This window comes from Ostrinia nubilalis, chromosome 23 (genome assembly GCF_963855985.1).
Source record: "Ostrinia nubilalis chromosome 23, ilOstNubi1.1, whole genome shotgun sequence".
Lineage (NCBI taxonomy): Eukaryota > Metazoa > Arthropoda > Insecta > Lepidoptera > Crambidae > Ostrinia > Ostrinia nubilalis.
This window is the reverse complement of record NC_087110.1, coordinates 1877208-1891872: the sequence shown is the minus strand read 5'-3', so window position 1 is coordinate 1891872 and position 14665 is coordinate 1877208. Positions and strand designations below refer to the sequence as shown.

Sequence of the window (14665 nt, the reverse complement as noted above, 5' to 3'; positions counted from 1 at the left end):
CGAGGCGTGAGCGAGACAGACAGATCGATGCAACGTGCGAGCGCGTACGACTACTCTAGCGAGCAGCGGAGTGACCCAGCTGTGACGCGTGAAATACGGACTAAAGAAAATTTAATAAAAAAATTAACTTTATGAAAAACATTTCTTTTTCTTTTGCTTTAAATTTTTCACACGTTTCTACATAACCTGTTAAAAAATTTTCGGTGATAAAAATTTAGTGGTGTAGATCTCTGTGATTGGTTCGTGCGTCTCCCTGTGCGTCCACGCGCACTGTGAGACCTCGTAGTAATGTTTGTGAATATGGATGTAAGAATCGAATTTTGAGCATTGTTTTGTAAGGACCCAAGTATTTGTCCGGTCGAATCTCAACTTACCCAAAATCTAACCCTAAAACTAACCACCTAAATATGAGTAGACACAGTGGACACTGACACCGTTGATATGCCAGGCTTGACCTGGTTTCCGTTGTTGTCTTCCTGCTCCATTTTAGGCTTCCTCTTAGGGCCTAAGAGGATCTTTTGAAGCTGGCAGGCTGGGGCTTCTACAAATAGGTAGAGGGGAAGCGCCCAGAGGTAGGTGGTGCATACGATTCCCGCGAAGAGCATTATCTGGTGAACAGTATCAAATCAAAATTAATAATGTTCTTTTTCATATCTGATTATGACGTGTTGAATATTTAGTGACCAAATTAGGTAAATAGGTAATAAACATAAAATGGGCTAGAGACAAGGCTAGGTAATATTGATTTCAAAATTAAAATTTTGTGAATCTTGGTCTGTGTGTATTTGACTTACGGATTCCAAAACTAAAGTCGGATTCTTTAGAAATTTCCCTTTAAGTAAACAAATATGGCCAACTGACATTAAAACATTTTTAATCTGTGCCCTAGTGAGGCGACAAAACCTCTCGTTAATCGCGGATTGAAATTATTGTAGTAGTTACGTACCTATAGAAAGAATTTATAATGCTTTATAAAGCAGTGCATTAAACAATTAGTAGTACATTCAATGAAGAAAAAATACATTGTTGATTAAGACCCTATTTAAATCTATTTAAATGCAATCAGTAATAAAAATGATTGAATAATTGAAATAAAATCGATTAAATTTACCGATTATTGTCTATGACTTACAGGTTACAACACTGATGTGTCAGAGACAACATGGAGATAACACATAATTTTAAACTTCAAGTCAATTTGACAAGTCTCACAAATTTTCATCGTCCACATATTTTTCTAAAATATTTTGTTTAAAGATTGATTCCAAACTTGTATAATCGTGAGAATAAAGTTGGTTTCATGGGCTTGTGAAATAATGTGTATGATATTATGAACACGTAAGTGATTATGGTGTAATTGTGTGCACAAGTGTTTGTTTACATTTAAGGAAATTTCTAAAGAATTTAGGTATACAGCATTGATTTTTATTTTATATGCAGTGTTGCGATTCATGTAAGCTATAAATTACTGTATTGGATTGAAAAAGAGGCTGACAAAGGTGACTGATGTACTGAATGAACTATTTAAATTTGAATATGACTTCGTCCCATATAAATGTTGATCCTTGGTCTAATTCATAGAGGTTAGAATGTTCAATAATAATAAAACAAATACATCATTTACTTACCGCGGTGTAGTCGGTAGCATAGAAAGACCTCCTCATCTGTCCTCCATAGGTCCTCAGGACTGTGGCGTGCAACAACATAGCGCAGTACGACATCCTACCCAGAGGCTGGAGGGGACCCCACTCTACTGAGCCTACGTAGATTTCTGTAAAATTAACATGAGTAAGTATTTTGTTTGAGTACTGGAGTGTGAGAGTTGCCTTAAACAGGTAAGGTCCTAAAGTTAATCCTTGCGGAACACCTCTGTGACTTTGCTGATATTTATTTATTTATTTATTTAATACTAAGTTGGTGACTGATGGTTAAACTCTTTCAATATAAATAAATCCCAAAAATGATGTAATCGATATCAAACGCTATACGAATTTCATACATTTTGTAACATTGAGTATTTATTTATGGATAAAACAACAGAATCCAGTTTCAAACATTTTAATATTGACTCATTATCATCAAGTCATTTAGTTTCCACTGCAGGAACTCAATTTTCTCTGTTTTTTTATTGGCGGTGAGAAAATTATGTTTTTCTCTAATTTTATCGGAGCCAAATACTCCTCAGTATTATTTTTAGTAGAAGTTAGTATGTTCTACTCACTGTTTAATCTGTAGAAGTATCCAATGATGAAGACACACATGGCTAGAGCGAAGAAGTTCTGGTTCAACGCGTTGAAGACAGCGGACTCGAGAGCCGATGCTTCCCTGTGGTGGAGGTCCCAGCCCATCAAGACTGCTCCGAAAGCAATCGGGACTGACGCGAGGAACAGGAGTTTGAGGAGCTAGAAAAAGTTAATTAAATGTGATATTTGAATGTAATGAAAAGTGTTGAACAAGTCAGACTGCTAGGTGCCTTCAGGCAATTACTGTAGTTAGTTTACATCCCTTTTGAATAGAAGTTTTTAGCAAATTTATGATGTCGTCTTATCAAAAGTTGCCCAGGATCTTTTTAAACAGCTGAATATTTCAACAGAGGTACTTTGTACAGCTTTATCACTTACGGTTTACCTACTTAGGTATGACACAAGCTAAGTGGTTGCCATTTTGGTTCAATTACCTACTTTATTTATTTTACTACCTCGCAGGGATAATGTATTTGTAAAAACCAAAATAAACAACTATTCTTTCATTGTTTTGTTTTTTAACTTTCTCATTTTGATGATGCAAGTGAGTAATAAATGTCAGCTTCCAAATACTACGCATTCATGCTTAAAACTCGTAAGTAGTCTAAATTCCAGTGCGAGTCCATAAACGCAGGCCGCTACCAATGGATCAACGTGGAAAGCATTAGGGGAGGCCTATGTTCAGCAGTGGACGTCCTATGGCTGAAATGATGATGATGATGATGAGTCTAAATTCCAAGTACCTACGTTAGAGTGTAATTAACACGTTAGAAACTTACGAGAGAATTGCCCAAATTCCACTTCTCAGTCTGAGCCCGGTGGTAGAAGTAGGCAGTCAACACGCCCAGGTGGTACCCAGCCCAGTTGCCTTGAGCTGACACGTATGCGTGGTAGAACGTCAAGTTTGACCCGAAGATGTCTCGGATGGATCTGGAAATGAGAATATACATTGTTGACGATGAACTAAGCAATGATAAGAGTTAAAAGCATCAGGAGATCCCTTGGAAAACCAAAGTGATAGACAAAGCATAACATAGCTCGTAGAGCTTATGGCCGTAGGGCCAGAAAAGTTCTAGAGTGGCGACCACGGGCCCGAAGATGAAGTGTGGGCAGAGCAGGCCCCCTTAGGTGGACTGACGATCTGGTGCAGGTCACGGGAATTATCAGTCGTTAAGGATTTCCTCCGAGGATGGCATTGTCCAACAAAGGAAATTATTTGGCTGCAACGACCGAACAGCTTTGCACATTTAGAATCATCGACATCATACGCATAAACGCAGACATACATTTATATTTATTAGTATTAATTACCAATATCAGACAGCAAGAGAGGCAGAGTACGACCGCTTGCTACATGGAGGTCCACTATATCAAAGGATTTGAAACAGGCCCAGCTGAACGAAGTGACGACCCATGATCGAGCGATCTGGCGCATGAGAACGAGGAGGGCCGACCCCAAATAATGGGAAGAGGCACGGAAAGAAGAAGTATTAATTACCAATAAGCACACCTATAATTATGAAGAACTTAATACAAGTCATTAACTCAATAACTACAACATTACAGTAAATGGACTTACTCTGGGAAGAGACTGACTCTTATAGGCAGCAGTTCCATGAAGTAGCTCTGCAGGAAGGGTATGATGAGACTGATCGCCATGACAGACGTCAGCACCGGGACCCCACTCCTCGGCCACCGCCATATTATCAGCATCACCACCAGGGTTATGAGGAAGAGCTGCGTGTCTGTGCCAAGGTACCTGGGGAATTACATCATTATCTCTTACATACGAAATCTCTTCAAAGACTGGTTTGATGTGCATTCTTGAAAGGTGCTTTTTTTTTGTATTAAGCTTTAATTTAATTAGTGGTAGGTAACTTTGGCTTGGTAACTTCTTTTCTATTTTTTTTATTGATAAACAAGCATTACTCAGGCTCTAAATGTGAAAACATGTTAATGGTTATAAGTTTTCTAAAATGTTAGTCTACATAGTTTTTACACTGTAATGTTTTCCTTGTAAAATAAAATAAAATAAATCATCATTAGGTAATTTTGTCTCCACTGCAGTAGTCTGCCTGCAGTTTGCGTGGTAAGTGTAAGCCAAATCCTCCAAGCCTCTGGCAAAAAAAAATACAAATTTGTTACACTGGTGATTATTCAATTAGGTAATGATTTAATCATCTTCCGATATTTGGTACATTATGTTTACAGTGTATAAAAGTTATTTATTTTGTAAATAACAATATCCTACACTTTCTGGGAATCCTCTACATTCTAGATATACTCGTATTTGATATCATTTCCAAACTTCCACAGCTGACCTTCAGCAAAATAAATAAAGTAGGTAAAGCAGAAAATTATAGTAATAATTCAATAAAGAAATTAATATTGCCTGATCATCTACCAAATAGGTCAGTACGTCTATTCGAAGGTCATTGCTAATAAACATAATAAGGTTTACTTTTTATTTAGTAATGACTCAATATTAAAACCTTTTATACAAACGAAAATAGTAACGCTATGTAGTATTTTACTAAAACGTATTAGCAATCTTGCAAATGGTGGATAAGTTGCTTGCAATTTCTCATGTAGACCTTCGAAGATAAAATCTTGTTGCTTTTGCAGAGATGCCCTATTTTGATAGCCTGCTGGTTTTAAAACAAAAACATACTAAGGTGTTTATAATTATTACCTAAAATTGTATGTAAAAAATTTGGGGGTTTGTGAATGGAATGTGAGTAATTTGTAATTTGTAGAATAATAGGACTCGTGAAGTTACTTATCATAATAAACTTGGTATTTTTTCAATTAGCTTCCAAAGTAATACTCGTATGTCAAGGTAGAGTGGATCAAGTAATTTAAATAACATTAAGTTTTATAAACATGAAACATCTTCATATAATTTTAATTTATTTATTTGCAATTAGCTGTTTCATGTCCTTTTTAACCAGATACCTAACTAATTACGTTTACAAATTAATTTCTAGAATGCAATTGCAAAACAGAGGATACGCTGCATTATTATTATGCGTATCCAAGACGTATGACCGACGAAGTTTTGTTGAAATATACAATTTATGCGATTCCCATCCGTGACGAAGCAATCATGTGTGTCACATTATGTATTTGTTTACACTTCCAGTCATTGTTTCAACCAAATGACGTCCACTGCTGGACAAAGGCCTCCCCTAAGGATTTCCTTAACAACCGGTCTGCTCTACCCGCATCCAGGCATACTACCTATTCAATATTAATCATTGTAGATACTAGCCAGAATCCTGGAATCAGGTAGGTACTGGAAAGCGCAGCGTAAGATGTGGTCCCACAAGGATGAAAACCGCTACGAAACGGTCAATATGGAAATCATTGGGGGAGAACCTACTAGAATTTTATTTTCACCAGTAGACTTTCTATGGCTGAAATGATGATGAAGATGGATGAATCCAGAGTCCAGAAATACATACAACAGGAATTTACCTTTTTATTTGTCTGTTACAAATGTCATGAAGCAGAACTTAACATTAAATTTCATTTTAGTAATATCCAGAATTACAAGCATATTTATTATGTGGTAACACTATTCGCAAAAATCAAGATGTCCTCTTTACGCTGGCAAACAATTTGACGGTTGCCAAGGTTTTACTTCTGTTGTAAAACAATATTTGAGTGGTCAATTTGACCGACTCATGCGCAAGGTTGTCCATTAGCAGCCGTTGGTAAGGTGAACGAGAAATTTTTGAATGAATTATTTATTTGGTGAAGGTAGAGTTATAGTAATCTAAGTTAGATTTTGGATCTTTGTGAGATCATAGCTAGATATCTATGGAATCCAGGAATCCGGATTCGAGATAATTTAACTATGTAATCGCTAGATATAAATGAGTGAAACTGTTGAAGAAGCCATGCTAATGCCATTAGTTGAAATGATGATGATAAAGAAAGCTCAGATTCATGGTCTAATACCGGACGTAAGCGTTGGGAGATCCTAAGCAAGGAATGCCACAAAGTACGATCTCCCGCTTTTAACATCCAGTCAATGCCGGCTAAACTCTGGTGGTCATCATTCTATTAAGTAATTGGGTGTTCTCCACTACATAATTATACCGAGGCGGAATATTAGTATTTATTCATCACAAAACAAAACGCTAAAACAGGAATGAGAGGTATCCTGATCTTATTATAAGTGAGCGCCCCTTATTACAAGACATAAATGCTTTATCTGTAGTCAAACCACTTACCTACCGTGCTGAAGCAGAGATACTCAATGTGGAAGAAAATCGGTATGAGGATAACCGTTGGAAATCCCACACTACGTTTCCCGAAACGCTCTACTACAATAATCAAACCAGAAGTCAAATCACTTACCAAGCCTGAGGCAAACAAAGATGCTCGAAGGGGAACAGATTAGGCATGAGGATGACCAGCTGCCACCAGTTGGCTCGGCACATATCCCGCTCTCTCTTGACCACGGCGTCCCACATGGGGCCAGACCCCAAGTGAGGCACCCAGGTCATAGCTAGAGCCATGACTACGAGTACAGCGGGCATCAATCTGGAAAAGAAGGATACAATTAGTTACAAAAATATTGATACTCTTTACAAAAATCAAAACACCTGCTATTAATCAAAACGCAGTACCTGTTGATTGCATTTTATTTAGCTTAAACATGTGGACCACAAGGAGTAGACCATCCTTTCAATGTATATCGTAAGAAGCAGCTAACGTTTCAACCACACCAACATGTGCAGATCGCCATCGCCGGCGCGGCCAATGACAGGTGAACTGTCATGGGTCGCGCAACCTGTCATTGGCTTATGATCGCGCGGTCGATGGCGATCTGCACGCGTTGGTGTGGTTGAAGCTTGGGGAGAAATATGTAAACAGCAGGTCTCCCTAGGCCAGTATGGGGAATATAAGTCAAAGCCTGTGGTCAATTGGAAGAGAGTTGTGTTCCTCTAGCTAGAGTAAACTGAATGACGTAATCATAAGTGGGTATCAAAATATACTATACTTTATGTTCTACAATAAAATCTGAGAACGTTGAATTGGCGGTCAAGCTGTAGATCCTGGAGACAGGAGTTGCAGCGGTGGGAACGAGAGGTGGGAATAGTCACGTGAACTATAAAATATGCCGTTATGTTTAACTGGACGTGCTGTCGTCCGTACATTCCCACAAATAAATTAGTTTCAATATCACTGAAATGATCGTATTTAAGAGCCATTTCACAAAAATATTCCGCGCGAATTTAGGTAAAAGCTGTCAACGCAACGTCAAAAGAGTAAAAAGAACGCTGAAATGGACAAAAAAATCTTGAGCCGTGACCGTATTAAGACTTGATTTAAGTTATTAATTTTAAGGTAGCATGAGGTATTCAACCTTGATAAATTAATTAAAATTTTTAATAGAGTTTATTAAGTCTTTTATATTTCGATTCATAATGAAACACGAATAGGTATAATATGTAAAATATATATTAAGTACAAAATAAAGACAGTCAGACAGACATAGTGAAAAAAAAATCTGCCCCCTTACAGCTCCATCATCGGACCCTGGATACGAATAATGAAACACGAATAGGTATAATATGTAAAATATTAAGTAGGTACAAAATAAAGACAGTCACATAGTGAAAAAAAAATCTGCTCCCTTACAGCATCGGACCCTGGATACGAAATATTTGTCAAGGCGAATCAAACAAGCCCAAACTCCATAGGGTTCTATTGTTTTGTTACGGTGGTGGCCATTGCATCTCCTCCAGATCCATTATCAGACAGAGCTAAGAAATAAATAAATAAATATTATTATAAGTAAACAAATAACTAAAATAATTCATCTTACTATCTTACTTCTTACTAGTCTTACTAATATTATAAATACGAAAGTTTGTGTGGATGTCTGGATGTTTGTTACACTTTCACGCAAAAACTACTGAACAGATTTTGATGAAACTTTACAGTACAGTACAGCAGTACTAGGCAGTCTGTGTTCAACTATCACTCGGGTCGGACGTTCCTATCGCAAGACCTTTGGTTCACTCAGTTCCGATACGACTCTAGTGCTGTAATTATTTTCGTGAATACACTGAGTTCATTAATTTCTACGAGTGGATTTCATTTTGCTTGAGACCTACGCCATGAACCCTGAATCAGAAGACCCTGTCGCCAGCGACAGCGACGCTCATCCATCCCTGGCGTCGACCAGAATAACAATGTATAGGCTATAATTTATGACGATCTGTGACAAACTAAATTTCAAGCGGGTGAAGCCGCGGGCAATACTACATATTTCATACTAGCTTTTTGCCCGCGACTTCTTCTGCGATGAAGTGGAAAATGGTTCTAATAGAATTAAAATATTCTAAGAAAATTAATTTTGTTAAATGATTACATTTTTTTATATAAAATCTACAAATTATTATGTTTAAATATTTGAATACTTACAAAATTATGAGATCTTTCTAAAACAAAATTAAAACACTACACCTGCCGCAGATTTCTTTGTAAACAATGTTTTTTTGTTTTTCCTTCAGGTGCTAAAATCACCAGGCTATTGTGTGCGCATACTCTGGAGTATTCCACATACAACTGGTCGTCGGAGAAGCATAGATTTCCATTAAGTCTACTCCCGCTACTATATGGAACTCCGCTAAAACTCGTGAGGGCGCCAACACTTGCTTTTGTATCGAAAATTAGTATGAGCAGCTGCGCACGCGGTTGCCCGTTGCAGGCTCTATGCAACCACACTATTTTAAACCGTGGTCCCTAAGCATGAGATGGAAAACTGCACTCTCTTTAATTCTCTTGAATTTGATGGTGTTAGGGGAATCCTAGGAATGAATACAGACTTTCCAATGGAATCTCCTCATCAATATTGCGAAATTGCGAGTTGCAATGCAATGTTACGTTTTCAGTTGTTATTTTATTGTAATCTGACCTTGATTTTTCAAACACGTGTCAAAATAAAAAAAGTAATTTAAATCAAAAGTACTAAGGAATATTTCATTGATATCAACTTAGAAAAAGCACAGATCACAGAAACTAAAGGGAAATGTGACAAGGGACAAATTGGAACATATTGCTTGTGAAAGCAATGATGACAGTAGCGACGTCATTATGTAAACAGTTTATATTGCTTGCATAGTACTAAAGATTATTCGAACGTTGAATACTGATACCGCAGTGGATAATGAGCACATAATTTGATTTCTTTGTGTGTGTGATTTTCTAATACGACACTGAGTTTCGAACTCAGCGCATTACTTAGCATCTCTCTATATTTCTATGGAACCAAGTTATCTCCAAAATAACATTCCACACCTTTTTAACCTAGTCAGGTAATAATTTTAATAAAATACGAAGCACGTCATCTATCAATAGGATATATGTATATTTTAGAAGTTAATAAATTATGCATAAAATATAAACACTTTAGAAGTTTAGTTAAATCGTAGAATTTCTGAAAAACAAGTACTAAATTCGTACTGAAAAAAAAAGTATTAATAATATGTTATCTAATTTATTTATTAAACGTCGAATTTTATGAAAGATTTTGGACTAAAGTTTTTGAAAATATTTTATAGCCTACATAGAAAAAAATAAATTATAAAAAAGTATATCCATTATGCTAGCACCCTTAACCAATATGCTTGTGTTAAGGGTGCTAGCATAATGGATATACTTTTTTATAATTTATTTATTAAATTAAATACATGGTACCTACATATTTTACATAGTTACACCCAGATCCGTCAAAGAAATTAAAATTCATCATTTCAATTTCTGCTCGGCCGGCCGACTCGAAACAGCCTCTCGGCATAGTATCAAATGTATTTGGTCGCCGTACAAATCACCGCTTCACGACTCGAACGCACGTAAACGTCACGGCGGGAAAAATGACACAAGTCCTGCCTTGACGGGCGCTCGCGCCATACTAATCGATGTCTTTTTTTTTTTTTTTTTTGAAGGGACGCGCGCTGGTAGCTTGAGGAGCTTTTCCAGCTTCACCGGGCAGAGTGGCGAGTACAGAAGGTACTCTAGCCGTTTGGCGATCGTCGGTGCGCGTGCCGACGAGGCCGAGTGTGGGCTTCGCGTAGCGAAGCCCAGGCTCGTCCGCGTCGGTCGCAGACCGACGTTCGCGATCGGGCCGTATCGAGCGCATAAGGCGCCCGATCAGTGGCGAACCCAACTAGAGGGTTGCCCACCGCGGTGTTGGACCAAAGTCCAGCCTACGGCGGGCTCACTCTAGTGGGCCCGATCGAGGGGACTACGGACGCGGCCTGAGGGCGCCACGGTAGGCTCGGACCTCGGCTCAGGCCGTGTCCGGGGGACGGATAGGGGTAACCGGGGGACGGATAGGGGTAATCGATGTCGGCTTGCGCATTGTAATTTATACTGATATTCACATCAATATTTTGACAAACTTGAATTCGAGTTATAGGTAGGTAGGTAGCACTTAACTCAATCAGTGAGGTATGGGAGCGGCACGGGAGGAGTAACATTGACATAATGACATGACAGAGCATATAAATCAGTGGGTCTAGTCAAAATGCCATCGCAAACCAATAGGAAGTTTTCGCTAATGTCAGTCGCCGCGTCACCAGTAATTCGATTCGATCGGAAAATGGCAGCCAAAATGCACATTGAACCACCAACGACGCGGCGATATAAAAGTTCATTCAAAATCGAATAAAAGTTATTAAATGTCTATGACTTTGCGATTGTTTTTACTTTTTTTAGCTTTTTTTTAATTTGTTTCTTCCTTCTTTCTGCTCTCTGTTTACGTCTATGCTTCGCCGTCAAACTAACTGTCAAAACGACATCGCGATACGGATTTGTCAAAACAGCCTTAGGGTGGGTTGCACCATCTTAGTTTAACTTTGACAAACGTCTAAAATCTGTCAAACTTCATACAAAAAACACCGGTTAACGTCATAGTTACGGTCAAAGTTAGGTGGTGCAACCCACCCTATTGGTTTTCGATCGAATCGAAGCTTATCACCGGGGTTTTAGTAATCGCAATGAAAATGGCGGGTGTTGCGATTCGATTCGATTTTGATTGAGTCTTAAATGCATGTTGGCTAAGCCTTTGTATGGGAAATTTCAATCCAGTCTTTCGATTATCGATAGGTAGGGCTTTGCGATTCGATTTTTTGCCGTTTGACTAAGCCTTTTTTGTTATCGACCTCTTTTGCGATTTGTTTATTTGTTTGCGAATGGTTTGCGATGGGTTTGCGATTTTAAAGTGCGTTTTGACTAGACCCTCTGAAGTCTCGCTGACGTTTGACGTTACAAAATCACCCGTGCCGCTCCCATACCTCAGGCACTGACTGAGTTAAGAGCTAAACCCTGACAAAATTCTACGTGCTCACGGACCAGGCTTTAGACCTAGTTTTGCTAAAACGGATCGGAATCCATGTTGACAATAATAAAACACAAACAAATTATGTCAACGTACAGATTTGGTCACTTTATCAAAAATATCGTGGCTTTATTGCATGTAGGTCGTAGGTACTAGCGGCCGTTTTATCTCCTTAGGGATTGAATTTTGCAAAATCCCGTCTTAATAAGCACCTACATTCCTCCTAGTACTTGTAGTTTTTGAGATTTCGTGGTGAGTGACCTTTCGCCTTATACAGGGTGTTGATTTTAATCCTCGCCATATTTAGGGAGTTAATTAAGTAGCTAAATTTTCTGGTCATGAATCAGAAAAAAAATACTTCGAAAAACAATTAAAACAAACTTTAACTTTAGTTAGTCAAAGAAAAATACCTATTAACACTACCTACTTTACGTGGTTTCCTTCAGTAGGCTATCCGACATGATAAGCGAGCCATCCGCGTAACTCGATGGATGTCACAGTGTAAACGTATTGCATATTGCGAGCCACAGTACAGTTAATGTCGCACAGAAAATATTCGCTAAAAAATTCCACTTTCGTTTGTATTTTTTTTTTTGGTAGATAATGCGTTTATATAAGTCATAATAGATCACCTAAATAAATATGGCGAGGATTGAAATCAACACCCTCTATAATAATAACTTTTAGCGAAATAAAGCTGATGACGCTAGATCTAATACTTAAGTCAATAGGTCATTTCATGACTGGAAAAATATTTGTTTAAAAATTATTACCTAGTTAGTGCTAAGTCCACTTTTTTTTAAATTTTAGGAGACGATGATGGAATCTTGTCTATTTGTATTAGTCTTATTTGTTAGCATACTCGTATTATATCCTTTTGTGGGGTCATAAAGTGACATAATGATAATGATGATTATGAATAAAGTCTTCTATAACGTCAATAGGATGGTTATAATTATCACAGTATAATAATAAGTACTATGCATAATGACATAAGTAAAGGAATAACCCAAGAAATGGTTATAAGGATTAATAATGATGATTAATGAAGAAGATAATAATATAATTAAAGACAAATGAATGATATAAAGGGTGATAATTTACAGCCGATTGTTTTGGTGGTTTGCGTGCTGGATTATTAAGATAGAGGTAAAAGGTTCGATACAATCATCATAATTATTATCATCATATTTTCAGCCACAGGATGTCCACTGCTGAACATAGGCCTCCCCCAATGATTTCCACCATAATTATATAGTGATCTGTGAATTCCACATCGCACGGTTGGTAGTGGCATCCAGCGCCTTCATGTTACCTCTATCAGGTCGTCGGTCCACCTTGTGGGTGGATGTCCCACGCACGATACAATAAAAAAATTTAATGGACTGGGTATGTTGGGTGTTTTATCATTATGTACAGGGTCACTATAAAGAGGAAAGGTTTGATTATTGGTATTGAATAGGCTTCGAAACTAATGGACCGATATGAAAAAATCTTTCACCACTAGAACCCTACATTTTTTTTTTGATGAACGTAGGCGGTACGAAGTTCGCCGGGTCAGGTAGTATGTAACCATACAAGTGTCATGCATACTTTAGCACGTGTACATAATTATTATTATGTATTTTACCACGTGTAAGGCTCACTGGCCTTCGTGAAATGCAACAAAAAAAATATTTGAAATTAATTTAACAAAATAAGATGAAAATTCTTCGAGAATTTCTTCAGATTCTAGACATATTGACATACATAACTGAATAAATAATGTGTTTTCAATAAAATAACCTAATGTCATTTCTGCTCTAAAGTTCAAAATGTCAAATAATTTAAGTAGATACAATTCAACAATAACTAAGACAATGTTATACCTACCTATTACAAATGCAGAAAATTTACATGACTTATTGTATTAACAAAAACATGATTATAATATTTTGTATACAGGGTGTTAGGTAAATGGGCATATGAGCAGACACTAGCCCATGTTAACATAGGCATATAAATGGTATGGTGAAGTCAGAAAATTTATATCTTAATTTTAATTATTTTAATTTTCATATAAATCGGATTTTATAAAATTTATTTTGTATGAAAATTAAAACAATGATAATTATCAAATTTCTGACTTCACCATACCATTTATATGCCTATGTTAACATGGGCTAGTGTCGGCTCATATACCCATTTACCAAACAACCTGTATACAGGGTGAAATTGAAATCATTGTCATCCTTTTAACAAAAGACTACTCATGATACTTACCTACATTATTGCATTCCCCAAGAGACAAATCGAATAAGTTTTTTGTCTTAATTTTACTATTTTTTTATTTGTATTAGTGTGCTTTTATAAAGAATTTAAATCGATTGTACATTGTACAGTGAACAGCACATCCGACTTTAATATTTCGTTTCAAAATAACACCTATTATATTGATATAAAATGCCAAATTGGTAAGCTTGATATGCTGTCGTCTGTACAAGATTTTAATTATTATTAAAATTGATCATGAGTAGTATTTTATTTTAAAACTAGCTGTACCCGAGATTTCGTACGCATGAAAATAGTTTGATTAATATGTCTCGTTTTTGAAACATTTTTATTTACTGCTCCGCCCCTGTTGGCAGTAGGGTGATTATAGCCTTCCTCGATAAATGGGCTATCCAACACAAATTTTTTTTTTTTCAAATCGGACCAGTAGTTCCTGAGATTAGCGTGTTCAACCATACAAACAAACTCTTCAGCCTTATAATATTAGTATAGATGATGCCATCGTTGGTAATTTCACCCTGTATAATATTTCGTGAAGTTCAATGGTGATTTAGTACTGATTTACTAATTTGTTTTGACTCATGTTGATGTCACGAAGTCATGCTAATAGATCCGCCAGACGGTGAGTAAACATTTTCTCAATACCTTAGTAAGAGTTATGTTAGCTGACCTTCCTTCCATAATTATTGTAATGTTTGCTAAACAAAAGTACATAATTAGCAAATTCTTGTCATATTGATTGATAGTGTATAACTATCCTCTAAGTTGTCTGGAAGAGATTGCTTTATAGCGA

General features: G+C 37.0%; 1 protein-coding gene across 1 annotated transcript in view; it reads right to left on the bottom strand.

Moving 5' to 3' along the window:
- Positions 1-229: 229 nt before the first annotated feature.
- Positions 230-14665, bottom strand: part of LOC135083297 (O-acyltransferase like protein-like) — a 36058-nt gene continuing 21622 nt past the window's right edge. Inside the window, exons 8-13 of the mRNA XM_063978038.1 lie at positions 6609-6794; positions 3823-4002; positions 3023-3173; positions 2222-2402; positions 1629-1771; positions 230-608 (exon numbers count right to left, since the gene is read on the bottom strand). Coding sequence (XP_063834108.1) covers positions 402-608; positions 1629-1771; positions 2222-2402; positions 3023-3173; positions 3823-4002; positions 6609-6794 — 1048 coding nt within the window. The 3' untranslated portion in view covers positions 230-401. The remainder of the gene's footprint in view (positions 609-1628; positions 1772-2221; positions 2403-3022; positions 3174-3822; positions 4003-6608; positions 6795-14665) is intronic.